Raw genomic sequence first — 27,114 nt, 5'->3', positions numbered from 1 at the left:
AGATTGTGGTTACGGTTATAAAGTTGTTTGTTATTATGACGATAAATATACTAAACCAACTAAAATTTACAGAGGACCTAATGCAGTTTATAAGTTTATTGAAAAAATGCTTGAGGAAGAGAAATATTGTCAGGAAATATTTAAAGAGCACTTTAACAAAGAACTAAGAATGTCTAATAAAGACGAAATTGAATTTAAAAAACAAAAGTTTTGTCATATCTGTGAAAAAAAAATATATAGAAGATTCAGTCAAAGTAAGAGATTGAAAACAAAGTTTTCCGAATAGACCGAAGGTCCGTGATCACTGTCATATAACAGGAAAATTCAGAAGAAGTGCTCACTCAGAATGCAATATTAATTTTAGACTAACACACAAAATTCCTGTTATTTTTTATAATTTAAGAGGTTATGACGGTCATTTTATTATTCAACAAATAGGGAAATTCAAAAACGAAATTAATGTTATTCCTAACAATATGGAAAGATATATGGCATTTATGATTTCCGACTTGGTCTTTATTGATTTATTTCAATTTATGTCTCAATCATTGGATAACTTAGTAAAAAATATTCCAGAATTTAAATATTTATCTCAAGAATTTGATAAAAATATAGCGAAGCTGGAACCTTCGGGGTCTTTGACTTAGTCAGACCTACGGTCTTCGGTTACACTAGAATTATTAAAAACAAATGGTGTTTATCCATATGATTACATGGATTTATTTAAAAAATTCAAAGAAACAAAATTACCTCCTAAAAAAGAGTTTTATTCAATTTTAAATGAAACACACATATCTAATGAAGAATATGAGCATGTAAAAATGTTTGGAATAAATTTAAAATTAAAACAATGGGAGAATATCATGATCTATATTTAAAAACTGACGTATTACTTTTAGCTGATGTATTCGAAAATTTTAGAAAACTATGTTTGGAATATTATAAACTTGACCCTTGTTATTATTTTAGTAGTCCTGGTTTAGCTTGGGATGCAATGTTAAAAATGACTGGAATAAATCTGGATTTAATAACTGATATTGATATGTATCTTTTTATTGAAAAGGGACTGAGAGGAGGAATATGTTATATTTCAAACAGATACAGTAAAGCAAACAATAAACATATGAAAGATTATGATCCTAAAATAGAATCTAAATGCATTATGTACCTCGACGCCAATAATCTTTATGGTTGGGCCATGTGTCGATCTTTGCCCTCTGGAAACTTTAAATTTATATCCGAAAAACAACTCAAGAAACTAATTGCAAAAGGTAAAACTAACTTTATAGTTGAATGTGATCTTGAATATCCAAAAGAATTACATACTGTACATAATGATTATCCTTTGGCTCCTGAAAAAATCAAAATACCAGACGAATGACTTTCAAATTATAGTAAAAATATTAAAAAAGAATTTGAAATAGGAAAAAGTAATGTAAAACAATTAGTTCCAACTTTAATGAAAAAACAAAATCATGTTGTTCATTTTAAAAATCTTGAACTATATACACAATTAGGGTTAAAAGTAACAAAAATACACAAAATATTAACTTTTGAATAAAGTCCTTGGTTAAAAAATATATTGATTTTAATACTCAAAAAAGATCTAAAGCAAAAAATTCATTTGCAAAAGACTTTTTCAAGTTAACGAATGTACGCATGAGGGTTAATATTAAATTAACTCATGATGAAACCCTTTTATTAAAATACATAGCCAAACCTTCATTTGTTAGTTCAACGATGTTTAACAAGAATTTATTTGGTATTCATAGAATAAAAGAAAGCTTGTTATTAAACAGACCTTGTTATGTTGGAATGTGCATTCTAGATTTATCAAAATATTTAATGTATGATTTTCATTATAATTACATTAAGGAAAAGTATAAAAACTCAGCAAAGCTTTTATTCACCGACACTGATTCATTATGTTATGAAATAAATACTGAAGATGCATATGATGATTTTTATAAGGACAAAAGATTTATTTGATAATAGTGATTACGATAGTAATTCAAAATTTTATTTCGACAATTATAAAAAAGTAATTGGAAAATTCAAAGATGAAGTTGCCGGCATTCCCATTGTTGAATTTGTCGGATTAAGAAGTAAAATGTATTCATATTTATTACAAAATGAAGTTAATGTTAAAAAATGTAAAGGAATTAAAAAATATGTTGTAAAGAAAACAGTAGTTCATAAAAATTACAAAGATACTTTGTTTAATTCAACCCAGAGTAACCACACCTTTAAAGTTATTCGTTCTGATAAACACAATCTTTCCAGTTATGTTATAAATAAAACATCTTTATCATGTTATGACGATAAAAGATATATTCTTGATAATGGTATTGATACATTAGCTTACGGAGCTTCAGCTACTTATGAGCTTCACGCTCAGCCTGGTTATATTACAGAACCATAAATTGTTAACTGAGTATTCTTAACGTTTAAAGAATTAATATAAATAACATCATTTGTTTGAAATTTTCTTTGCTTTTTAATTCCAATTTCGCTTCTCCTTTATCTAATTTAATTGCATCAACAAGAATGATTAAAATGCAATTAAAATTAATTGTTACATTAATACCATTTTGAACTAAACCAGGACTAGCATTTACAACTTTCCATTGAAATAATCCAGCAACATCTTTTGTTGCAGATGTTAAAAAAATGGAGGTTTTCTTTCAATTTGTGTTGACGTCCATCTTTCTATTTTACTTTCTTTTTCATTTATATTATTGAATATTCCCATTATATAAAAAACACAGTAATTAATTAAAACTAAAGTTTTAAAACTTTAATTAACTAGATAGAATCTGACATAACTACCGGGTTCTATGAAAAATTTACCAGAACCTTCAAATGGTATTGGTAAAACAACAAATGGTTGAATTGTAAACATCATTCCTTTTTTTAAATTAATTTTAATTTTTTTATTAAAAACATTTGATTTATTTATCTGTTCAGATGTTATATTTTCCTGCCCATTTATTTGACTCCAGTTATCAGGTCCACTCCACCAATCAAAAAAAATTATATCAAATGTTCTATCAGAGTTGCTAATGATAATATTTATTTCGATTATGTAATCCCCGCCTTGTTGGATTTGAAAAACATCTCTTTCCCTATCTTTACGATTATTTTCTGTATATATATATATAATTTGTTTTAATAAAACTTTCATAATCTGTAATCGTATTACCTCGTAATCCAAATAATTCAAATAAATCTGTGGTGTTTGATACCTTTTGTTGTAACTGTTTATCTTCAATGTCATATGTTTGAATTTGAATGCGAGTATAATAAAGATTTACATGTTGTTGTTTGCTATTGTAGTATTCAAAAAGAAACACTTCACGTCTTACTGTTTCTAGTTCATCTTCTATTACTTTATAATTTTCATTTAGTTCAAGAAATCTAAATTCAGCACTAACAGCATTCAAGTCTGTTTTGTTTTGTAAAAAACAAATATTGTCTATTCTTCTTTCAAAAACAAGTCTTGATTATCATATGCATCTAGCTGATCATTAATTATGTTAATTGCTTTAGCATTAACAGTAATTAACTCTCCTTGTTTAACTGATTTTTTAACTACAAAGTCCAGTTCATTTTTATTTTTTTCAACTTTAGCATTAAGCTGCGTCATATCTTTTTGTAATAAACCTGTGAGGTTACTTAAGTCTGCATACTTTAAATTGTGACGTGTGTCAACATAACTAATCAAAATTCGAAGTTGTTTCTTAAAGTTTTCTATTTTAGAATTAAGCTCTTTTTTAAGGTTATCTAATGCTATGTCATGGTCATCACCTCTTTGTGAAGCTGCCTTTTCCAGTTCAGATTTATATTCTGCAAATTTACTTGAAAATGTACCGAATAAATATTGATTCTTTTTTACCATTTCAGTATTTAGTTTATTTATTTCTGTTCTGATTTCTAACTTATACATATTTTGTAACTTTTTCTCGGCTTCAATAATCTTGTCTTTTAGTTCTTCGTGTTTAATCATACTATCTTTTAATTCTTGAACTTGATTGTATAACTTTTCAAAATTGGTTCTAAATACTTCTTTTATGTTGTCATCTGTCAAATCAGATTTCTCTTCAAGTTCTTTAATAGAATCAACCATAGCTTTCATTTCTTCTTCAATTTTACCTTGTAATTGAACTATTAATAATGAATTGTTTTTAAAATATTTTTTCTAATTCTTCAATATTCTTTACTTCTGCTTCTAGTGTCTGTTTAATACTTTTGATATCTTTAAGATTGTAGTCGTCTATTACACTTTGAACTTTTTTATACATAAACCGTCTTGAAACTGCATCGTTGGGTTTATCTGGATTTCCTAGGTTGATTATTTCATTCCCTCCCATATCCAATGCTCTGTTCATTGTGTTATCAAGTTCCTTATTTCTGTGAAGATATGATTCCGTTTCCTTTTTAAGTTTTTTGAATTGATTTTAGTAGCATAATCACTTAAATCAATATCAAATTTAACTTTACTTATACTGTCGGGTTCACTTATTTGTTTTACATCATTAAAAACTCCCATATACCGTATAGCGGGTTATTTCTACAGGGGGAATATTTCTGCGTTTCTGCGGTCTCTCGGTAGAATCGCAAAAATAATTCCAGCAGAATATTCATCCAGCAAAAATTTAAAACGCAAAAAACTGCATTTTTCCCCAACGTTGTTTCATGTTATGTTTCCCTTGGTAATCCGAAGTAATTATTGGAAATTACCGTCGCAATCTGACAATTACCGATAATTGTATAATTAGGTGTGATGGTCAATCAAAGCCCTAACTGTTAATCCCTCAGAAAACATTTTTCTTCTGTGAATGAAATAATTGAGTGAATTTCAGTTGTGTTATTCTTATTAAACCCTTGTAATAGATATCTTCCGAACTATACTTTAATAACCTTTATATAACTATAACCGTTATGCCGATATACCGTAGCTTGCAGTTGTTGTTTGTGCAATTGTTTTTGTACTTATATTTTTTCAATTCACATGTTATTGTATCCTACAATGTTTTCATTAAATGCAAAGTTATTTTACAACAGTTACCGGTAATTTAGTTTATTGTTTTCATACGCTATCATTCTCACAACGCCCGATCATGCGAGGAACTACCTCCTATTTGGCATCATAAACGCAGAAATTTCTCTTCCTTTTATGTGAAAACGCAGAAATTAAACACGCAGAAATTTGTTTCACAATTTTTGGGGCCAAAACGCAGAATATTTTGACCGCAGAAATAACCCGCTATACGGTATATAATTCCTGTAAAGTTTTTTCTTAAAAACTTCCTTGGTTTGTCAATATATAAGAAATCATATTTTTGTTTTGTTGCATTAGCAAAAGAGTTAGGGTTAACATTTTGTTCATTACAAATCATATCATTTTCTCTTTTACCTGGACTTTCAAATAAAATATAATGTGAACAGTTAATACGGATATCTTTTGGTGCTTTATAGTAAGACTGACTTAAATAAATAACACAACAGTTTTTGTGACGTCCTTGAATAAAGAATTTTTTGTTATTTCATTCTGAACCTTTTTATCTTCACATACAAAATCATCAAATATTACTACTTTTTGTTTTTCTGATTCAAGATTCTCACAGGGTTCAATTTGGCTGGGATCAGCCGAATATTCAAGTATTTCATTTGGATCTATTTTATTTTTTTCTGCAATTTCATTTAAGAGTTTAATTAAATCCTGATATTTAGATTGTTCTAGGTTTTTAGCATATATGTATAATTTATCATAATATATAAGTGGTTTTCGTATCAAATGCATTAGTGTATTTGTTTTTCCCGATCCAGAAGATCCACATATTAACATTCTAAAACATGAATCTGGCATAAAAGAATGATGTTGTTTAAAGTTATTAGATTTATCGCTTTTTGTATCATAATTTGGAATTTCCATTATATAATAATATTACATTATCTTACATTATCTTACAATATCTTACATTATTATATAAATGCTATCAAAACTTAATGAAATGAGAATAAGAAAAAACTTAGTCGGGCAAAAGATGAGAGCTCTTAGAGAAGAAATAATGAGAAAAAAAAATTAAAAAGCTACAAATCGGGATATGTATAATGAAATTTATAAGCCAATTACTGAAGAAATAGAAAGTCAAAAAGAACAATTATCAAGTAAGTTAAAAGCAATACCTGGAATTAAGGAGCAATTAGCATTACTAGGTGATGAAATGAAAGACATATAAACATACTAGGGTTTACCACAGCTATTCCAAGAACCACCACCAATTACATGGTCTCCTGAAGAACTGGCGAGGGAATATAAAAAATACAGGGAAATAAACAAAGAACCTACCGAAGAAGAAATTAAAGAAGTACTGAAAGATTATGGAAGAGAAATAAAAAAAAAACAAGCTTTAAAACCAACTTCCTATACACCAATAGATTGGGGAAATAAACCAGATGAACCTGTTGAGGTTTCTGAAGATAAACTTAAGAGAAGAGAAGATGAACGTAAGAGATTTGAAGATGAACTTAAGATATTAGAAGATTATGGAAGAGAAAAGATAGGAATAACTGAAACAACTGATGATACAACTGAAAAATCAGAAGAATTGGGAGCAAGACCAAATTAATTTACAGTTGATCTTAATAAAGACATTGATTTAGAACTTTTAGATACAAAAAAATATAATACACCACAAGAAGTGTTTGATTTTTTTTCACAGCAAATCTAAAGAACCAGATGAAAAAATGACTAGAGAAGAAGTAAAGAAGGTCATAAAAAGAGCATCAAAGGATATAAAAAAAAATTGGGTAATGACTCTGGTGCAATAACTAGAAAGAAAACCCCACAGATCTCGATCTAAAGCAACAGGAAGCAATTATAGCTAAGTCGAATAATTTAAAAAAAATATAGAAAAACGATCTATAATATTCTTAACCAAGGAAAATATATGGGAAAAGGAATAAGATATCATAACCCATATAAAGTTTCACCAAATGGTCAATATGGAAATTTAATTATTAACTTAAATAAACTTTATGGTCAAAATAAATTAATTGCTAAACTGGAAAAGAAGTAATTAACACTAAAGTAGATAATGATTTGATTGATTTGATTAATAAAAGATATAATAATAAAAAACATTCGATCCATTCTAGAAAAAATATTTAAAGAATTAACAGAAAATTCAGGATTACCTATCAATAAAAGATCTATGAAATTTAAAAAAGTAATTAGGGGACAGGGCTATGACGTTTGTCCATGTAATCCAGAAGAATTGGTTAATGACTTGGAGTTAATTTGTGGTTCGATTGATGCTGGAAATAATAATGAAGAACTAAGAAATGAAGGTATTAGGGTAGTAGACCAATTATTAAAAATGAATAAATTGTTACCAGAACAACATGAAATGTTATATAAAAAATATTTTTCTTGAATATATAAATGGAACAAAAAATAGTATTAAGTTCAGGAACAGTGAAAGATGATAATAAAAATACTCCAAGTGATTTTACAATCAGATTTAGTCGTTCTTTAATTTTAGATAAAAATAAAACTTATGTTGTTGGTTTGGATAGTATTAACACTATGACCTACTCTTGGCATAATGTTAGTGACGAATATGATAATACAAGAATTCGTTATAATAATGGTAAAGAATGGAAAGATATTATATTTCAAAATGGTTCTTACAGTTATACAGACATTAATAATTATATCAAAGAAACCTTAATGACCAATGGTGATTATGAATTTGATAAATCAAACATTGCTTCAATAAGTTTGGAATTTGATTTAAGTAGTTTTAAGGTTTTGATTTCAATTCATGATAATTTCATATTGGATTTAAGAATGTCAAATTTTCATACATTGCTTGGATTTGAGAAAAAAGCATTGAGAAATACTGAATGGGGAACTACAACACCAAATATAACTAACTCTGTGGATACAATTTACATTCATTGTGATCTTATTGATAATTCACTTGTTGATGGTAATTTTAGTGATATTATCTATGCTTTAAGTACTGCAGATTTAACAAGAGCTTATCCATTTACAAAAGAACCACACAGAGTTGGATATTCTGAAATTAATAAAAATATTATAAATTCAATAAGAATATATATTACAGACATATTTGGTAGAATAATTAATTTTAATGGGGTTGAAACAAGTTTTACACTAATATTAAAAGAAATTAATTAATTATGAAATTATAAATTTTAGTTTTATATAATGTACAAGAAAGTTTATGACAAAAATAAAGGAATATTTATTTATGTTGATACTCAAACGTGAGAAAAAAAAAATATACATGGTACAGGTATCTTTGACACTTTAACGAAATTGTTTTCAAGTGGAATTGCATCTTCAATTAGCACAACTGGAAAAAAAGCTCTGGAAACTGTAGGAAAAGCAGCGCTAGAAAGTGGAACAAAAAAGGTTGGAACGGAAGTTGGAAATTTAGCTGCTAATAAAATTGTTGAAAAATTTAAAATGAAACCTGCTCCGGCAGTTGGTAATTTAACTGCTAAGGAATTACAAGAAAAGAATAACATTAAAAATAATGAGGAGGATATTAATATGTGAATAAATATAAGAACAAAACAATATTGTGAAAGGTACGAACTAACTTCTATTCAATTAGATACAGCCTTAATATCTGTCTTAGGAAATAATGTTAAGCAACAAAAAAACGGATATCACTTTACAATTAATTATAAAAGTTCATATTTTGATTGGTTTAATGGTTATTTTGAAGTAAGTTTAAAAGTAAATAAGCTTGCTAATGGTAATAATTATGCTGATGGAGATCAAATTGCTTTAATTAATAATGCAGCTTCATTAATTGACCAGTTAGTAGTTAAACAAAATGGAAAAATTGTATATGATTGTAATAATTTATACAAAGTAATAAATGTAAAATATTTAGTTGAACTATCTAATGATTATGCAGAATCAACTGGAACAAATGAATTTATCTCTTTAGATACTTCTGCTGTTGCTGAGAGTAGGGATGATCAAGCTGGATATAATAAAGGTTTTGCTACAAGGAAGTTATTAATCCAAGGTGGTAATGCGGTAAATGCTAAGATTCCGTTAAATAACTATTCATTTTTTCAGGGTTTAGAAACTAATATTTTACCTCCAAGTCAAATTCAAATAACACTGCAGCTGACGGATGATGATGAATAAATTTTTAGAGCTAATGCTGCTGATGCTGGTAGAGTTATTGTAACAAAATTAATTCTATGGGTTCCGCGTTTAATTTTCAATAAATTTGGACTTAATCTAGTTACTGAAAGATTTACAAAATCAAGATGGTCATATCTTCGGGAAATGGTGACACAGTCGACAGATACACAACAAAATAATATAACCTTTAGAATAACAGCTGGTATAACAAAACCACAACATGTATTTGTTTATTTACAACGACCTGACAAAAGTAATTCACAAGAACATAATCCACATTTATTAGATACATTTAAAATTAATGCAGCAAATAATAATTGCACTTTGAGCTCCTGTCGTCTTGAAGTTGGTAATGGTGTTTTTATCCAGAAACAGAATACACAAGTATATCAAGAATATATGATGATGTAATTAATTATTATTATAAACAAAATAATAAGACTACTGGATGTCTGCTAAATAGATTAAACTTTTATGATTTATTTGGATTTGTTCAGTTTAACTTGGAATATAAAAAGGAAGTAATAACAGAAGATCCTAAGCATATTACATTAACAGCTAAATTAAATATTCCACCAGCAGCTAATTTTCGTGCTTACGCAATTGTATTGTATGAAGAAACAGTTGAAATAAATACTATTGGAAATGAACTTCTTATTGTTTAAATAAAATAAATTTTAAAAATGTAATGACATCAAATTATATTGAATATAAAGTTAACCTTACAGATGGACAGAAAAATTTTTTAGCACAAGCTTATAATAATAAAATTCCACATACTTTTAGATTAAAACATGAACAATTACGTGGAAACTTCCCTTTACTTTTAACAAAAACACAAATTAATCAAATTGAAAAGTCTGTTAAAAGCAATAAGGGATAACTTTTTATGGAATAACGGACCAGATAAAATAAAAAGAGTAAACGCAGTCAAAAATATAGAATCCGGAGGACTGAGAATGGTACACTTCAAAGCTTTTATTATAAGCCTTAAAATCAGCTGGATAAGAAGATTAGCTATTTTTAACTGTGATACATGGAACTCTCTTTTGACATTTTCATTTGATAAGACTATTTCTTTAGGATCGCAATATTCAAAAATACTCGCTATGGAAATATAAAATCCTTTTTGGCGAAATGTTCTTAATAGCTGGGGTAAATTTATTGAACGGTGTGAAATCAGCAACTTAGAAGACATTCTGTACTCACCTTTATGGTATAACCACCATTTCAGAAATAAAACGGAATACATAGAGAATTGGTATCGTAATAATATCGTATATGTAATAGATTTACTTGATAATGAGGGAATGTTTTTGAATTTAGAAAGTCTGAAAAATAATTACACAATAAATGGAACCTTTTTAGATTTACATCGCATTATTTCAAACATACCCATAGACTGGAAAAACAAAATAAGGCAAAACGCAAATGATATAATTCAGTATAAAAACAATATATATTTAAACCCTTATCTAAAAAAGTTGATTGAAGAAAGGAAAGGGAGTCGTATTTTTTATGATACATTTGTTGATACGAAAAGTATAATGGTACCAAATAAATGGATACAAACAATGGGCATTACCGAGTCAGAGTTTAAGGAATACTGTAGAAATCTACAGACAATAAAAGAAGTAAAGCTAAAAGATTTTCAGTTTAAAATAAATCAACACATACTTGTTACAAACACGTTTTTATATGTCATTAAAAAAAGCGACAGTAATATATGTTCCTACTGTAAAAATCAGAGAGAAACGATTGAACATTTATTCAATCTATGTCCATATGTCCAAAATTATTTAACAGAAGTGAAAAACTGGATAAAAAATGAATATGAAATAGTTTTGAATATACAAGAAAAGCAATTTCTTTTCTCATATGCTAAAGATAACTATAAAGGAAATTTTATATCTTTGCTACTTAAATATTACATTTATAAGTCGAAGTTTAAAGAAAATTGTGTACAGTGTCTAAATATTCCATTGTTTATTCAATATTTAAAACAAAAATTCATTACACTGAAATATATAGCTAAACTTAACAAAGAGTATCAAAAATTTGATAAAAACGGGTCAAAACTGGTTCAAAAACTTAATATATGACCAAACCTTAATACGTAGATTGACAGATTTGTATAAAAATACTTACATTTGCTACTTTTCAAATTACCCACACCTAATGTAAAATAAAGGGTTTATATTTGACGATATCAGGGAAAGGTACCCCCTTTTTTTATTTTTTTTTTATCTCCCCCCCCCCCCCCCCCCTTTTTTTGAGGGGGGGGGTCAGCAGCTTTTCTTGTCATTTCTTTTTCAGTAAAAAAAAATTTGAGGTCCATCTGAGGGCCACCTCCATACAAAAAAATCCATTTTATCTGAGAATTATCTGAGAAAGTCCAATATGTATGGTTTTGTTTTAATATCAAGTAAATATCATGTGTATCATATATATCATATAATTATGCATTTATGCATTTACTGTGTATGTACTTGTATTTGCTGGAGTTTAGAAATATACATTGTTGAACTATATAATCTCATAGTATACATACATACTGTAAGGTTCAAAATATATATTGTTGTATTGTATTATTTCATAATTTCATAATTTCATATTGTATATTGTAACCATATATATTGTAAGGTTAATAGGTGGATGGCTCTCCGACCCCTATTATACCAGTTTACGGGGATAATAAAAGGGGTTACCATTTGGGTCTCAAAAAAAAAAAAAAAAAAAAGCAATAAGGGATTAGAAATTACAATTTCAAAAAAACAAATGTCCAGTCAAGGTCAAAATGGCGGATGTTTTGGAGCTTTGGCTGGTTTGTTAGGAAAAACAATTCTTCCAATGGCAGCAAAAATAGCTCCAAAAATATTGGCTCCTCTAAGCATCGGCGCTTTGTCAGGACTTGCAAGTACTGGTGTTAGTAAAATACTTGGAAATGGTATGATTTCGGTAGCTAATGATAAGAGAAATATGATAACACCATATATTACTCCTAAACAAAGAAAACAATTAAGGGGATCTGGAGTAATTAAATTAACACAAAAACAGAAACAAGATGGTGGATTCTTAGGCATATTGGCTGCTAGTCTAGGAATACCTTTGATTACATCTTTGTTAAGTGGTAAAGGTATACAAATTCAAATTCAAATACAAACTCTCAAAAAGACCTTACAGCCGAATTCCTATAGTAAAAAAAAAATAAAATTTATAAACAAACCAATTTCTAACTTTGAAATTGAACAATGGGTTAAACAACTCGGTATTAAAAACATTAGGGATGTATTTAGTAGAAATAATTCACAAAAACAAAGTGGACCAAGGCGTTAAATAATGAATGTGGAATTAATAAATTTAGATGACTCTGTTGGAACTGGAACACATTGGGTTTGTTACTTTAATACTTTGTACTTTGATCCATTTGGACTTCCTCCACCAAAAGAAGTAATTAATGACATCCCGAATGTAAAATACAATAATATACAATATCAAGACAAAATAAGTGTATTGTGCGGTTACTATTGTTTATTTTTCATTAAAATGTTACAAGACAAAGTACCGTTGTATGATTTACTGTATAAAATACTAAAAGTTAATAATGTAAAACAAAATGAACAAACAATTATAAATTATTTTAATTAATAAGGACAAAACTATCTTAAATTGTTTTCAGTATGAGTGTAAAATTGCCTTCCGGGTTTTTTCATTTTTAAATGAGCCGTGCCATGAGAAAACCAACATAGTGGGTTTGCGACCAGCATGGATCCAGACCAGCCTGCGCATCCGCGCAGTCTGGTCAGGCTCCATGCTGTTCGCTTTTAAAGCCTACTGGAATTGGAGAAACTGTTAGCGAACAGCATGGATCCTGACCAGACTGCGCGGATGCGCAGGCTGGTCTGGATCCGTGCTGGTCGCACACCCACTATGTTGGTTTTCTCATGGCATGGCTCAAATATTTTCTTCATTTGGTTAAACCGGAGGTTTTCGTTTGGATTAACCAAAGATTTTCGGGGTACCGGTATCAAGGATACCAAGTTAGTATTTTAAGTTTAGGTTAAGGCCAATGTGCACTTATAGAATCGGGCAAGGGGTCAAGTGAGGTCATACTGGTTTGATCGCCTTAATCTTCTAACTACTCAGGTCTGGGAACGGGATCCTAAAAGGAGCGCAAATGCAAGGGGAAAGGAGGAGGGGGAAAACGCATACAACAAACGAGATAACATACGCAACAGACAACACAAGACAGACAGAAAACCAGTTGAAAATAGGGGCACTGCCTTGGAACGGCTAGTAACCGGGCATGCCAACCTCGCACTTATCCTATTATCAACAAGTTAGACAACACAATGACAATAAAATCGCCGCTTAGAAAGGCTCTAACATTAGCGCAAGAATACCAGTTTGATTAAGTAAAACATAAAATTAAGATAAATCGAAGTTATAATTACACCAATGTACGCAACAACTTGTCCGAAGTCAGAGCACCAAGAGCCTTTAAGGGCACGACTAAGAAAGCTGCAAGACAAAATTCAACTCCCTCCGTCCGTTGTATGTAGGATTTAGGAGAAAAGCATCATGGAGTCCTACACTTTATTAGTCATCTCACTATCAAATAGAAAAGCGTAGCGATTATCTGCATTGGGGTCAGTTACTAAACATGCACTGTGTTTCACGATTTTCGCATCGTATCCTATTCTGATAAACTTTTTAACACATTTTAAAAATATTTGATTAAAATAAGCACTATATTTAATTTTCCGAATTTTATAAACTACATCTCCATATTATTCCGGGTGTGTAAGTTCAAGTTTTAAAAGTGTTTTTTTTTTTTTTTTTTTTTTTTTTTTTTTTTTTTTTTTTTGGCTAGTATTGTAATTTTTCTAAGTTTCGACGATCTGTAGTACTGAAAGATTTCGGTAGCTTATGGTAACGGTAACCCTGTTGCAATAATTGCTTGGTGATATGAAAAATTCTATCATTAAAATCTTCCATCTTTAAGCAAGCTCTTGCAAAACGAATAAGTTGTGAAATATAGACACCGTATGATGTTTCCCGTGGGACATCTCCATCAAGGTGGGGGAAGTTGACAATTTCAAATTTCAAATCGTCCCTTTTATCATATATTTTCGTTTCTAGATTATTATTCACAATCTTTAAATTCAAATCCAAAAATGACGCTTCTAAATCTGAAGTGTTAGCCTTGTTAAGCGGTAACTCTTTTGGGTAAGTATGTTTCACAATTTCTGTAAATATAGGTTGTTCATATTTAGAATATCACCAAGATGTCTTGGGGTTCCATTAAAAGCTTCAATGATTTCAAGATCTCAGGCTGAATCTGCTGGAAACATAAGTAGTAACCACCAGAATGAAACTTCTCCTGTCAATGTCATAATGCAGTAATTCGGTCAAAATTGTGCTTCCGTGGTGTGTCGAAAGAAGTCCCTAATAAATAGATCCTATTTTTTTCCATTTTTCGCGCATTTGCGCGTAAATCGGGGGCCAAATGGGCATTATTTCACTCGTGGAATGAATTTTACATAAAATAGGACACTTCTCATGCTAATATTCGCATGTTTTCGATTTGTTTACTTGAAAACGAAAGAAGGGTGTTTATTCTGCGGACCGCTTTCTGAAATGCGGTAATATGAGGGTACCTGACTTCAGTTGACTTGCATTTCACTGCATACTATTTAACACCCCTTTTTCTTTCCGTTTTCTTGAAGCAAATGTATGGATATCTTGTGGAACATAGGTCTACGACGGAGTGAAAATCTAGAAACTGTAACAAAATTATTCTGAAATAGCTGAATTTTATATGAAACAAAGAACAATTTCTTTTATTGGTATATAGCCTCAAGAACGAAACTTCTCCTGACAAAAATGTAACTTCTCAAGAAGAGACTGAATTAGCAAGCGGTCCAAACAAAACTACTCATGAAGAAAGTAACCAGAGGTAACTTAAGTCGACCATATATTGTCGTGATATCTCGACATTAAAATACTTTATCTTAATGTTTCAATCTGTCACATCACCAGGAACCAGTAATACTTTTACTTTTGTTGAATATACAATATATGATATATGAGTTATCAAACATAAGACATTCGTAATAATCAACGGTTTTATATATTTGGTAAGGATAAGCTAAATAATAGATAAGGCGAAGAACTTCCAGATGTATACTTTACTTTAAAACTAACATGTTTCGTCCGAGTAAGGATAAGCTAAAAACATCAAATGGTAAAAATATCCAAAAAAAAAAAAACAAAAAAAAACAGAAAGTTGTGCAAAGAAGGTTTTCAGTATCTGTGCAATTTGATATTTTTATATGTATCAGTGACATTTATCCTTGTTATTGTGTTTCAATATGTATTTGTTTACAGTCAGCCACCAAGGTTAGATCTTGCGGAAGTGGTGTTCGGCAGTGATGAATGTGATAAATAATTTCACTTTCAAGGCATACTTAAGAACACATGATGCATGGTCACGAGGAAGCAATGTGAAAAAATAGCATTTTGATTCATTGATTTTGTAAAACCTATATACAACATGTAATTCATAACTGACATATTTTAGCACGAAATATTTCGTGTAAAAAATAAAATAGAATTTTCTTATAATCTCCTAATAATATATTGTATTTTGTAAATAAATATTGCTTTCCTTTTTTGAAACAGGGAAGAGCATATGATAATTGTTAGATTGTATGTTATATTTTATTTTTCATCAGGTTGTTACTGTTTTGTGGTATAATTGTATTACTTAAACAAATAAAAATACTTAACCTATAGATAAATCAAAGTGCTGAAAGTACAGAAAGGCTGGCTACCACAAAACACTAAATGAAAACTGTGCGGGAAAGATGTTTGCAAAGTCACCGATATTATGGGTTTTCCATATCAAACTAAGGCGAGCATTGGGTAATGTTGTGATGAACCATCTTGATTAACTTTTGCATCCGAGTTAAAGTTCAATCAAGAAACTTAGTTTAACGGACATAAGCATGGGTTCAAAAGAGTAAACAATAGTTTACGCCCGTTATCCTGTGTGTTCGCTCGAAAATTTATGTAAGTATTCGAGAATCCTAGTTTTTCGACTATTGGAAAATTTTATTGCCGAGAACCATTATTTACGGATGTGAACCTATGTTGACCACTATGTACATGGGTTTACGAGCGTGAACCATAGTTTACTAACGTGAACCTAGGTTTACGTTCGAAAAACTCGGTTTCTCGAACAAAATTATGATTTTTGGTCATTTACCTATGTTCACGAGTGTGAACCTATGTTTACAGTCGTAAACCCATGTTCACAGTGGTAAACCAAAGTTCTATGATCGTTAACAAATGTTCACGTTCGTAAACTATGGTTTACAATCGGGAACCCTGGTTTACTCCCGTAAACATAGGCTCACGCTCGTGAACTTAGAATAACGGCCGAAATTCAAAGTTCAATTGAAAAACCTAGTTGAAATCAAGGTTCACAAGCGTGTTTTCGCTCGCAAATATGGGTAGGTATTAGAAAACCCTGGTTTTACGTTCAAAAAACCCTAGTTTATCTATTGTTAATTCTAGTTTTTCGACCGTGAACCTGGTTCACGCTATTATTGGACAATTGGCGTGCCATAACCGTTTATATGTGTTTCTAACGAAGCGAAAATAAACATTGACGGACATAATATCAGGTAAAATATAAAGGTAACAAACACAACATTTATATTTCGATATGCACCCCGCCCCCCATACACACTCACACTCATCATGTATGAATGTATGAACATAGATCAGATTGGGCGATTTTCTTGTCGGTATGAGGAAAATTTTGGGCTCGAGCCCCGCTATAAACCAAACCGTTAATGATTATTTTCTAGTCATGTTCCTTCCCTTATGTTTAGGAAAATTGACGTACTTGTAATAATATACTCCTTTTTTGTATTGAAGAGTATCAAATTCCTACCATGAGATTACTTTAACTATTTTTGTTCAGGAGGTCGTAGGTTCAAGCCCAACTAGGGCCAAACTTTGTTCTTTATATTTCTTTTTTTCATGTAAGATAAACTGCATTTTTTTTCAAGACTTATAATCATTGATCTGTCGTACAAAAGCGGAAATGTTTTATTTGTGCTTAGCCATTTTTTGCTGTTGAAAATGAATTTAACCTGAAGGGTGATGTTTAGACATCTTTGAAAATACTTAGTTACATTTGTAAAAGTGCTTGATTTTGCATTTATTCTTTAGTTTACAAAGTTTGGAAGAAATGTAGGTAGGTAGGTTTTTCTTCTGTCCTATGGTTCTTAATGAATGCAGAGAACAAGGTCACAATATTTAAGAGTTGGAGCTTAATGTCTGTCCGATTAAATCCTTTTACGCGAGGCTCCCCAGAAAATTGTTATCGACAATTTTATTTTGTGTTTTATAATTGTTACGCAATTCTTTGATGTTTCATTTAGAAAAATATTTGGTAAAATGAATTCTCTGCGACTGTTTTGCGCAATGGCTATCACTTTAAAATTTGTCTCTGTTTCAGCTGGAGGAAAAAAAGACATAATTCGTACAAAATTAACAAATAAAACAAAAACAAACAAACAACAACGACACGGTTAAAGTCGTTTAAAGATGAATCACAGTGCGAAAATATGTTAACTTCAGGACTGAATCAAGTTAATGCAATTGTTAAACATTACCAATACTGGTCCACTATCTTAATATAACCTGAAAACAGTTGAAAACGTGTGTTTAAACAAAACTCGCTTACATCTACGCCCCAATCCTTTAAGCAAATTAATGACAAAACACTTTTTACATTATAACTTTCAGTATTCGTCAGAATGTTTAAAACGAATTTAGTATAAAAGTAGCCTTAAAAAGGTATAATGTCGTCATTTATTTCTTCTCACGATACTGTGGCAATTCAACGCAGCGATTACGTCCCGTAGTACCTATAGCAAATGATCTGAAATTATAATAGATTCTTAAAACTTAAGCCCTAAATATAACACCTGACATAACTCATATTTATTTATTTATTTATTTATTTATTTATTTATTTATTTTATTTTATTTTGTTGGGTTTAACGTCGCACCGACACGAATCACTATAAGTTAATTTTAATTGATATTTCATATTTCATATTTCTTATTTTCCATGTTATGTCAGGTCGTCGAATAATGCGCAGTATAACTCATATCGACGATTATTTCTCGGAACCAGCGTTTGTTTCATTAGCTACTTACAGACCGGAGTCATAATCTATAACGAAACGGTCAATAGGAATTAATATTATATGCTGTTGATAAGTAAACAGAATTCCTCTTGTATATGTTATGAAAATCAACAGAAGTAAACATGAGTTTGAAAAATATAACAAACACTTCTGTGAATGAACACAACTTGAAAGGAGTGAAAAAACGGAAACGACTGAGTAATGGAAATATCAAGGAATATCATTATGCAAAGACAAGAACAAAATTCGAAATAGTATTTTCAAGTGATTCAGAAAACCTTCTATTTGAAGAAAAATGGGAAGAACTGAAAAATGTAAACAATTTGAAAAATACGAAGGATGTGTTTGAACACTTTTTGAGCATAGATACAAAAACTCCTGGTGTACAGATATCTAAGGAAAAAAGTTTGACTGGAAATAATTTGTTGAGTAACTGTAAGAATGGAATGTTCATTTGTGAGTATCAAAGTTTGTTTGATTTGATGTGATCACTTTTCAGCATCATTTTCTTTAAACGACATCTCTACCAAAGCCATCAAATGGATTTGATGAAACTTTACACAAATGATCTCTATCACTTGTGATATAAGGGTTTGACTCGCTACCATAATAGTTCAAATTATTGCCCTCAGGTAAAAATAGCCACACTCCTGTGTGTGACTTGTACTTACTGTAGACTTACGTATAATATTATATATGAAACTTTGAAAATCTTTTTCTCTTAATCCATAACAGCTATAGCCTTAATATTTTGCGTGTGATATCAGGGGTTTACTGTCTACCGTAATTTTTCAAATTATGGCCCTAGGTTCAAAAATGTGTTTATGTATATAATGTAGGTTAATTTAAAAGAAACTTTGAATATCTTCTTCTCTGAATCAAAAATAGGCAGAGCCTTGATATTTATATAAACATAACTGTGTACTTTTACCATTACGTTATACAAACACACTTGAAGCCTTGTACAAAGGTGAGTGCTTTAGGATCAATGACCCCCTTGTTTCTTTGTACTGGTGTAGCATTAAATTTTTCTACTTGTCAGTATATAATATGAAATAATTTCTTTTTCATTAAAGGTGCTTGAATTTTCACCAGACAGTGCTAAAAAGCAGCTTAAGGTTTGCGTCAAGTCTTTTGAAACCACCCCTCGGGTGAATTATTGTTTTCGTTTTTACCGCCACATATACCTTGCTTTATCATATACAATATACCAAACTGTTCATAAAAAGTAGAAGAAACTTTCAAGACTAGTTATATTTTATTGAACAACATATTTTGTCCTATATCACATGCACTTTGACTGTTCATGTTCTATTTTGTAGAAGATATCAAGCTTCTGTTTCAGAAGTATTTTGTCATTACTTTTATGATTATTGTGTGTCTAACATATTTCTCCAGGTACTCCGGGAGTTGAAAGTGTTACAAACAATGGGCATTTAAAAAAATACAAAAGTTGCAAAATAAAAGTGAAAGTAGAGCTGTCAAAATGACCCAAAATGCAATATTAAAAAAATATATCAGTTAATCAGTTTTCATTTCCCGGAGTACCTACGTAAATATATTAGACAAACAACAGAAACAAATTTACAGAAAAAATATATTTGAAAAAAAAGTTTAATATATTCTACAAAATCGAATGTGGACATGTAAGACAAAATACATGTTACCGCACAAGGTATCCTTTACAGAAAGTACTTCTACCCCTTCTGAACATTTCTGTATATATACGTTACAGGTCTGACAAGTATGATTTCCAAAATGAAAATTTACCCGAGGGTGGTCTCAAAGGTGTTTACATGATCCTTAAGGTTAGTTTGTTTGTTGGTTTTAACGTCGCAGCGACACAGTTACAGGTCATATGGCGACTTTCCAGCTTTGATGATGGAGGAAAACCCCAGGTGCCCTTCCGTGCATTTTTTCATCACGAGCAGGAACATGGGTATAACCACCAACCTTCTGTAAACCAGCTGGATGGCTTCCTCACATGAAGAAATCAACGCCTCTGGAAAAGCAGGAATTAGCTTTATGTAACACCACCTGTCCAGTGTCAATCTAATTTAAACCTTTCATCCTTTTTGTATTTTATCAAAAACTACACGGAATTTTATTACAGCAAACATATTTCTGCAAATAAATTGAACAAACAAACGCACATTTATCACTTTATATAACACATTTTATTGTGTTTACGACCATTTCGTTCTTCGTAATGAAAGTCGGCAATTTCTGTGTGATTACGTCCGAATTCGATTTCGGCATCCTTCGGCCATAACAGAAACTTACTTCTCGTTGCATGTGGAGAAACGCCGATTGCCATTACGAGTCCAGTACCATAATAAAATTATTTTTCGACAACATGATAAAGTCTCGCATGTCATAATGACAATTTGATTGTTTAAATGACAGGTAATTCTTGTCATCGTAGGAAAAAAATAGTAAGAGATCCACGAATGCTCAGAAGATTATTAAAGCGCAAATATACAGTGTTTATCTGTTCTGATTTGTAAGGAAACATTATTTTATACTACAGGTTGCTTGTGTGGATTTAAACAATATCTCGTAATTATTTCTGGCGAACAGACATATCTGGCATGATTCAGTAGCAACCTTAAATTAAAATACTCTTGAATGAAAGAAAAGATATATTTATTGGCTTTATTGAATTTTATGTTTGTTTACTAATACTACCTTGGCGACTTTCCAAATTTTGATAGCTTCCAATTAGACTTCGGATAATAATTGTTGACAATACAAATTGTTTTAATATGTTATATATAACAATATTATTATGTTACGCCTTTCATTGTAAAGTTTTGATACATTTCGTTCAAAACTGACGTCACCGTGACAACTAATCTAGACCATGAGTTGATGTTTAAGTAATAAAAATAGCAACATATTATATGGAAATGCAAATATCTTTTGGTCTGGCTTTTTTAAGACAACGGAGCTGGGCCAAAGAAACTGATTTTATTATCTGGACACGTATTTGTTTCATTCTCGTATATCTGTTATTTCTGTGTTTCGAAAATGGTTAAAATTTACGTTTTATGTATTGTTTACAGTACATGTTTGTTTGATTGTTTTGAACGTTTATAGTTTTAGATGCTACAAAGTCAAATGTGCTTTGAAGATGGAACGAAATCTGACAATTTATAATATGTTTCCAGCTCAAATATAGGCCAGCTATGTCATATACGCCATGTACGTACTTTACGAGAGCTCTGTGTATAAACAAAGATGGCCGCCATACTGATGGCTTGAACTACCGGTCTTCACGGACCCTTCGAGTTTGAGCCAACGAGAGTCGGCTGTAAATAATTTAAAAAGAATGTTTTTCAATCAGATTTTAAAATGCGATGATCTTAAATAGACAATGTAAGTTGTAATCTTTTTGATGTTTGCCCTTGCTTAGCCAGTTTTTTTTTTGTCAAAGAAATATGTTCGTATTATATAAGGCAATAACAATTATGATGTCAAGAAGAAGAAAATGGAAAATGCCCGCTCATTTGTCCCTAATTATCTAAAACTCGAATGTAAATTCTTACAGAATTATGCCTCTTTTTCTATTTAACAATTTGTTATTGTTCTCGTATCAAGTTTTTGATGCCAAGACTTTTTAAAAAAAAACAAGCGTTGCTCTCCTTCCACAGGACTTGTTATTTAGTAGGATGTTGTTGTTGTTGTTTTAGACTCATACGACGCTGCGAAAAAGGATCAAACATGGAACATAGAAGATAACAAATTACTATATTGACGATTAATCGAAGTTACGATTTTTTAAAATGATCTGTGAAAAAGATATGAATACCGTAGTGTTTGTTCTCAAGTTTACTAAAAGTCACAGTCGAATTGTGAGAAAAAAAATTGTTTTGGGATTTTTTAGGCCCCAATGGGTAACCCCGTTTATTCTCCCCGTCACATGGTTAGACATGGGTCGGGGGACCATCCCATGTAACCTTACAAATAAAGTACCAATGAGTTAAATGTAAAATACGAAAACATAAGAAAAGTAGATTCAGTGATGACAATATTCAGGGAAGAGATACTTATGTAATTCTGTTTATGTTCTAAAACCTCAACACATAGAACAAAATAAAATTACTAATACTATATGAAAACAGTCATATTCACGAACAGAAACGCCTCTCCTTATATTGGTATTTATCTACGTAAAATTTTACATCAAAACGTTTAATTATATTAGTTACATATCGAAGTAAAGAATGTATATTGGTACAATCCAAGAACAAATGAAGCAATGTTTCTTTTTCTAATTTGCAAAAAGAACATTTTTCTATTTCGGATATCTTCATTTTGTACAGTAGAACATCTGTTCCTAAAATTTGTCGGACAATTCTTGTTTGCAACCATTTTAAGTAAGAATCATTACTAATTGCAAAAACCCAGCTATGAATTATTTCCCATTCTGAATTCTGAACTTCAAAAAAGTTGCTAGTTGTATATAAAAACAAGTGTTGACCGTAAGAGAGCCAATGCTCGACTATTCGAATTGGTGTCCCAGAAGCAGGAATATTACCCTAAATGTTAGTAAAATATCTATACAGTTTCAATGCAGTATCTACATTAGTTTGGGGGATGGTAAGTTGCATGACAAACTTTAACCTTCAAAAGAAGACACAGCTTGGCAAAATACATGTCAGAGTTATGGGACTTGATGTTATGATTTATGATGCTATGATTTAGTTTTATCAATCTGAAGAAACGTGTGAAGCTTCAATGCAATATTTGCATTTGTTTTTGAGATCGTAACTTGCATGCAAAACTTTAACCAAGATTTTCTAAGTCCAAAAGGGCATGATTTGCCCAAAATACATGTAAGAGTTATAGGACTTGACCCAGTGAGGTTGGTAATTGACCTAGGAAAAGAAAAAATAAGTTTCAAAGCTGTATGCCTTTAAATGATAACTTTCCGTACTTGCAAGCAAAATTGTAAACAAGGTGTGACGCCGACGCCGACGCCGACGCCGACGCCAGCCTGAGTAGAATAGCTAGGGATATTCTTCGAAAAGTTGAGCTAACAAGCTTGTTGTGATGAAGTTACGTATTCTTGCATAAAAACTACTTTTTTACTGGATCCGCCCATGTATTAACTCTGGCAATCTGGCTTTCGACTGAATGAACTTTTTTAAACTGTAAATAAATTAAATCACAGATTTTTGACAATTTAACAAACATAAAGTAATGTTTTATCACAGAGTGAAACAATATCATTTGACTGTAAAAAGGTTTCAGCAGTGAATCATATCATTTTACAATCACCGTTGAATCTTTCAGTTTGTGTTGAAATATTCACTTTATTGTGATCAGTCCTCTTAGGACCATGCATCAGTCTTCACTGGCACTGGAGAGTCATGCCTTGGTTTGAAGCATGGGCGTTTTTCTGTATTAAAGTCGGTGTCTCTCCAAGGATTTCCACTCCATTCTGTATATGCTGGACTGAAAATAAAAACATACAAAACGTTACATTTTAGACGGGCGACAGAATTGTGAGAGGAGTTTTTGAGTCTTTTATTGACTGCCTGTATTTCCGTATCCGTTTTCTATTTGACTGAATATGAAAAAGCATCAAATTTAACCTGTTAGCATTAAGTCGTGTATGTCTTCATCAGACGACATCTGAATAATTTCCTTTTGGTTTTACATGTAATAAAAAGTGAAAACAGTGCTGGAACGTAACACTTGGTGATGTGACAGGCAGGAGGTTTAGCATTACATTTATTTTGATTATAAAACGACGAGTAATGTATATGAAGTGCCTACTTGTCGTGTGCTGCTGACATCGCTCCCTTTGAAACATTCGGGTATCCAGCTGCTGCTATTACACTGTATGCAGGTGGCATGTCCCAGTTATCTCTAGCTGCAGTATCTAAGTTTTCCCCCAATCTATTCGGATTATTCGGGAGGTTTCTGTCAAAAGCAAATATAAAATCAAACAGCATTTAATTTACAGCAAGTTGACCAAAAACAAAACGGAAATAGATGTTTTAGATTCTATGCTTTTCTTGGATTATGTGACAAGCCTTCGTCTGATATCTGCAAGTTTAGCAAAAAGTGGAATAACACACTAGTTTTCTGCTTTTGTTTTAATGTGCCTTTTTTCAACTCAGCACGATATACAGTGAAATACACAGTACAGTACCAACTGCTAAGCAGTTAAGACATAATGCGCAAAGTTAAACGTTGGTAAAATAATGTTAAAAAAGTCTTGTTTTGGAATTTAAGTGATACGTACCTCGTCTCAAATCTACGATTTGCGTTAGCCATATTGTCCGGTGAATCTATATGTCCGATATTGCTACCACAATTGGTCCGGTTCTTCCGTGAGTTCATGCTAAAAGAAAAGAAACTATTTACCCAGATTTTAGGAGAAACTGTTAAATTTGTAAATCAAACCCGTTTTCTTCATACATTACGAAATAATCAGCCTTGAATCTAGTCCTGGCCCCAATTTCACGAAAACTTAAAGCTAAGTCTGTTATTTCAAGTGCTTGTTTTTGCCCTTTATATGTCTTCAATGTTAACATTTCCATTTATATCAGAACCGTATATGACCATTTCACAGATAAAAACACAGTTCTGAATTTTACAGAATAGAAATAGGAAATATACTTAAGCAAATATGTGACTGAAATAAATACTACAGACAAATACTACTGTACTACTAATCATACTATAATTTAGCTATAAATACCTTGTTATAGAAAAAATCTATTTTAAATAACAATAACTTTAGCAATTGCACGATTTTAAAATCACAGATTGAACTAAGTTTTCGTGAAACGAGGACCTTGACTTTATCCTCTATAGTCTAGGACAATGATCATTTGTTAAACATTCAAACAAATTTATACTTGATAAAATCTGATTAAACACTTTGAAAAAGTTTGGTCAGCCTTAAAGCATCTGAAATTAACCTTTTACCAAAGATGACACAGTTTCGCGGATAATATAATTTCATTTCTTATTTTACAGACAAGTCTATACAGTACAATAATCTCTTTTTATGATCATTTACCAAAAGTTGTGTTAAATACCTTTTACAGATGAACATGATCGTGGCCATTAAGATAAGACAAATTGCAACAGAACCACCAATAGCTAGACCGGTAATGAACCAGTTGAATACAGAACTGTCTTCCTCTGGGGTAGCAACTGAAAAACATACATCAAGATGTTAGGTGGATACTCCAAATAAATGTATCTATTGAAATTGAAGTAAAAACCCATTAGTAATATGGTAAGATGGCCGTATTCTGTACGGTTCGAGACAGGTGCTAGTCCGCGTCTAGCAGGACATGACGCCACTCGTGCTAGCCATCTTGTAGAAAGAGCAAGGCGGTAGCATTCGAAACTAAATCAAGATATTATGGTAGCATATTTTTTTGCCACGAGACAGCTAGGCAGCTATCGCTATAATAATGTAAACCTTTCAGGAAATTTGTCTATTTTTTACATCTAAAAAGAAAATCCGCAATAAATAATATTTTGTGAAAATAATTTAGCGCAAAATTTCGCGTTAATGCTCGAAACTGCTAGCTATCACGATAATATTCTAAACTTTCCAAGAAAGTTGTGCAATTTTCTGAAAATATTATCGCAATAATTTATTTTTTCCCGATATTTTTATTGTTTCTGAGAACTTTTAAGCGCAAAATTCCGTTACTGCAACGTCACAGTTGCTAGATAGCTATTAATAGAACACGGCGATATCAGTCAGTTACTGGGGCCAGGCTACAGTATCTACTGCATGACGGTTGTAAGTTCAGTGTTAAATTACACGGAATTCAACAGTGTTCCTTCGATTCAGTAGGGTGCTATTTATAGATATCAAAATGGCAGCTCTGGGTACTAAACGTATAAGATCGAGATAATATGGTCAAAAATATTTCCAGGAAATTTTTCAGAAAAAATCGAAATATCAAGATTTCCTTTTCTAGCTAATAGATGGAATCGAGAAAGTATCGAGATAATAATGTAAATTTTCGCAATAATATTTGCAGAAAACTTTCGACTATTGAGATTATCTTTTCAGAAAACTTCGCTTTATCACGATAATTCTTTAAATTATCGTGATAGCTACCTAGCTATCTCGCGGCAGAAATAATGCATGCCACCATAAGATATACCAATTTATGCTACATTTAAACCAGTGTGCAACCGGGAAAGTAACGGGAGAAAAGACAGTTTTAAATTATTAATATCATATTATATATCACATGGAAATAATAATTTTATCAAACAATTGTTCAAGGACATTTTACTGAAGAATGTACCCACTGTTGCAATATTCATTGGCCCTTGTCATCAGCCCAGCTGTGGTCCATCCTTCCGGACACTGCTTACAGGATGTCTGAGCCTCCTCGTCTTGATAGTATCCACGCGGACAACGTTCACAGTAATCATTGGTTGCATAAGTTCCTTTTCCACATGACACTATAAATACAGAATCAACAGTAGGTATTGTAACTTGCTTAATTAATTAAATTAAATTACCTGTTACTAAAAATACACCACAATAACAGTAACAATTGGCAAGTGATGTATGCTATAAAAGGTAACAATATGTCTGATTTTTTTGACAAATCATAAGCATTATATATAGAATCAAATACACAATAAAGGTAATCACAAAATTTAGATACGACAAACTGTTGGAATTCA

The 27,114-nt window shown here is 31.0% G+C and overlaps 2 protein-coding genes across 4 annotated transcripts in view; one reads left to right on the top strand and one right to left on the bottom strand.

Annotated features, from left to right (window-relative positions):
- LOC128546131 (uncharacterized) overlaps positions 1-15,906 on the top strand; it is a 110,398-nt gene extending 94,492 nt beyond the window's left edge. The window contains exons 24-25 of one of the 2 annotated variants that reach the window (XM_053525266.1): positions 15,057-15,158; positions 15,590-15,906. In XM_053525266.1, the coding sequence (XP_053381241.1) occupies positions 15,057-15,158; positions 15,590-15,650 (163 nt within the window). In that variant the 3' untranslated portion in view covers positions 15,651-15,906. The remainder of the gene's footprint in view (positions 1-15,056; positions 15,159-15,589) is intronic. The other variant, XM_053525267.1, reaches the window with a different exon arrangement.
- A 6,556-nt stretch (positions 15,907-22,462) lies between these two features.
- Positions 22,463-27,114, bottom strand: part of LOC123554705 (sushi, von Willebrand factor type A, EGF and pentraxin domain-containing protein 1-like) — a 74,113-nt gene continuing 69,461 nt past the window's right edge. For both annotated transcript variants that reach the window (XM_053525264.1, XM_053525265.1), the window contains 5 exons: positions 26,731-26,886; positions 25,488-25,605; positions 24,686-24,784; positions 24,214-24,360; positions 22,463-23,889 (listed from right to left, as the gene is read on the bottom strand). In XM_053525264.1, the coding sequence (XP_053381239.1) occupies positions 23,766-23,889; positions 24,214-24,360; positions 24,686-24,784; positions 25,488-25,605; positions 26,731-26,886 (644 nt within the window). In that variant the 3' untranslated portion in view covers positions 22,463-23,765. The remainder of the gene's footprint in view (positions 23,890-24,213; positions 24,361-24,685; positions 24,785-25,487; positions 25,606-26,730; positions 26,887-27,114) is intronic.

Source organism: Mercenaria mercenaria, chromosome 15, assembly GCF_021730395.1.
Source record: "Mercenaria mercenaria strain notata chromosome 15, MADL_Memer_1, whole genome shotgun sequence".
NCBI lineage: Eukaryota > Metazoa > Mollusca > Bivalvia > Venerida > Veneridae > Mercenaria > Mercenaria mercenaria.
Note: the sequence above shows the minus strand (reverse complement) of the source record. Positions and strands in the feature narration are given on the sequence as shown.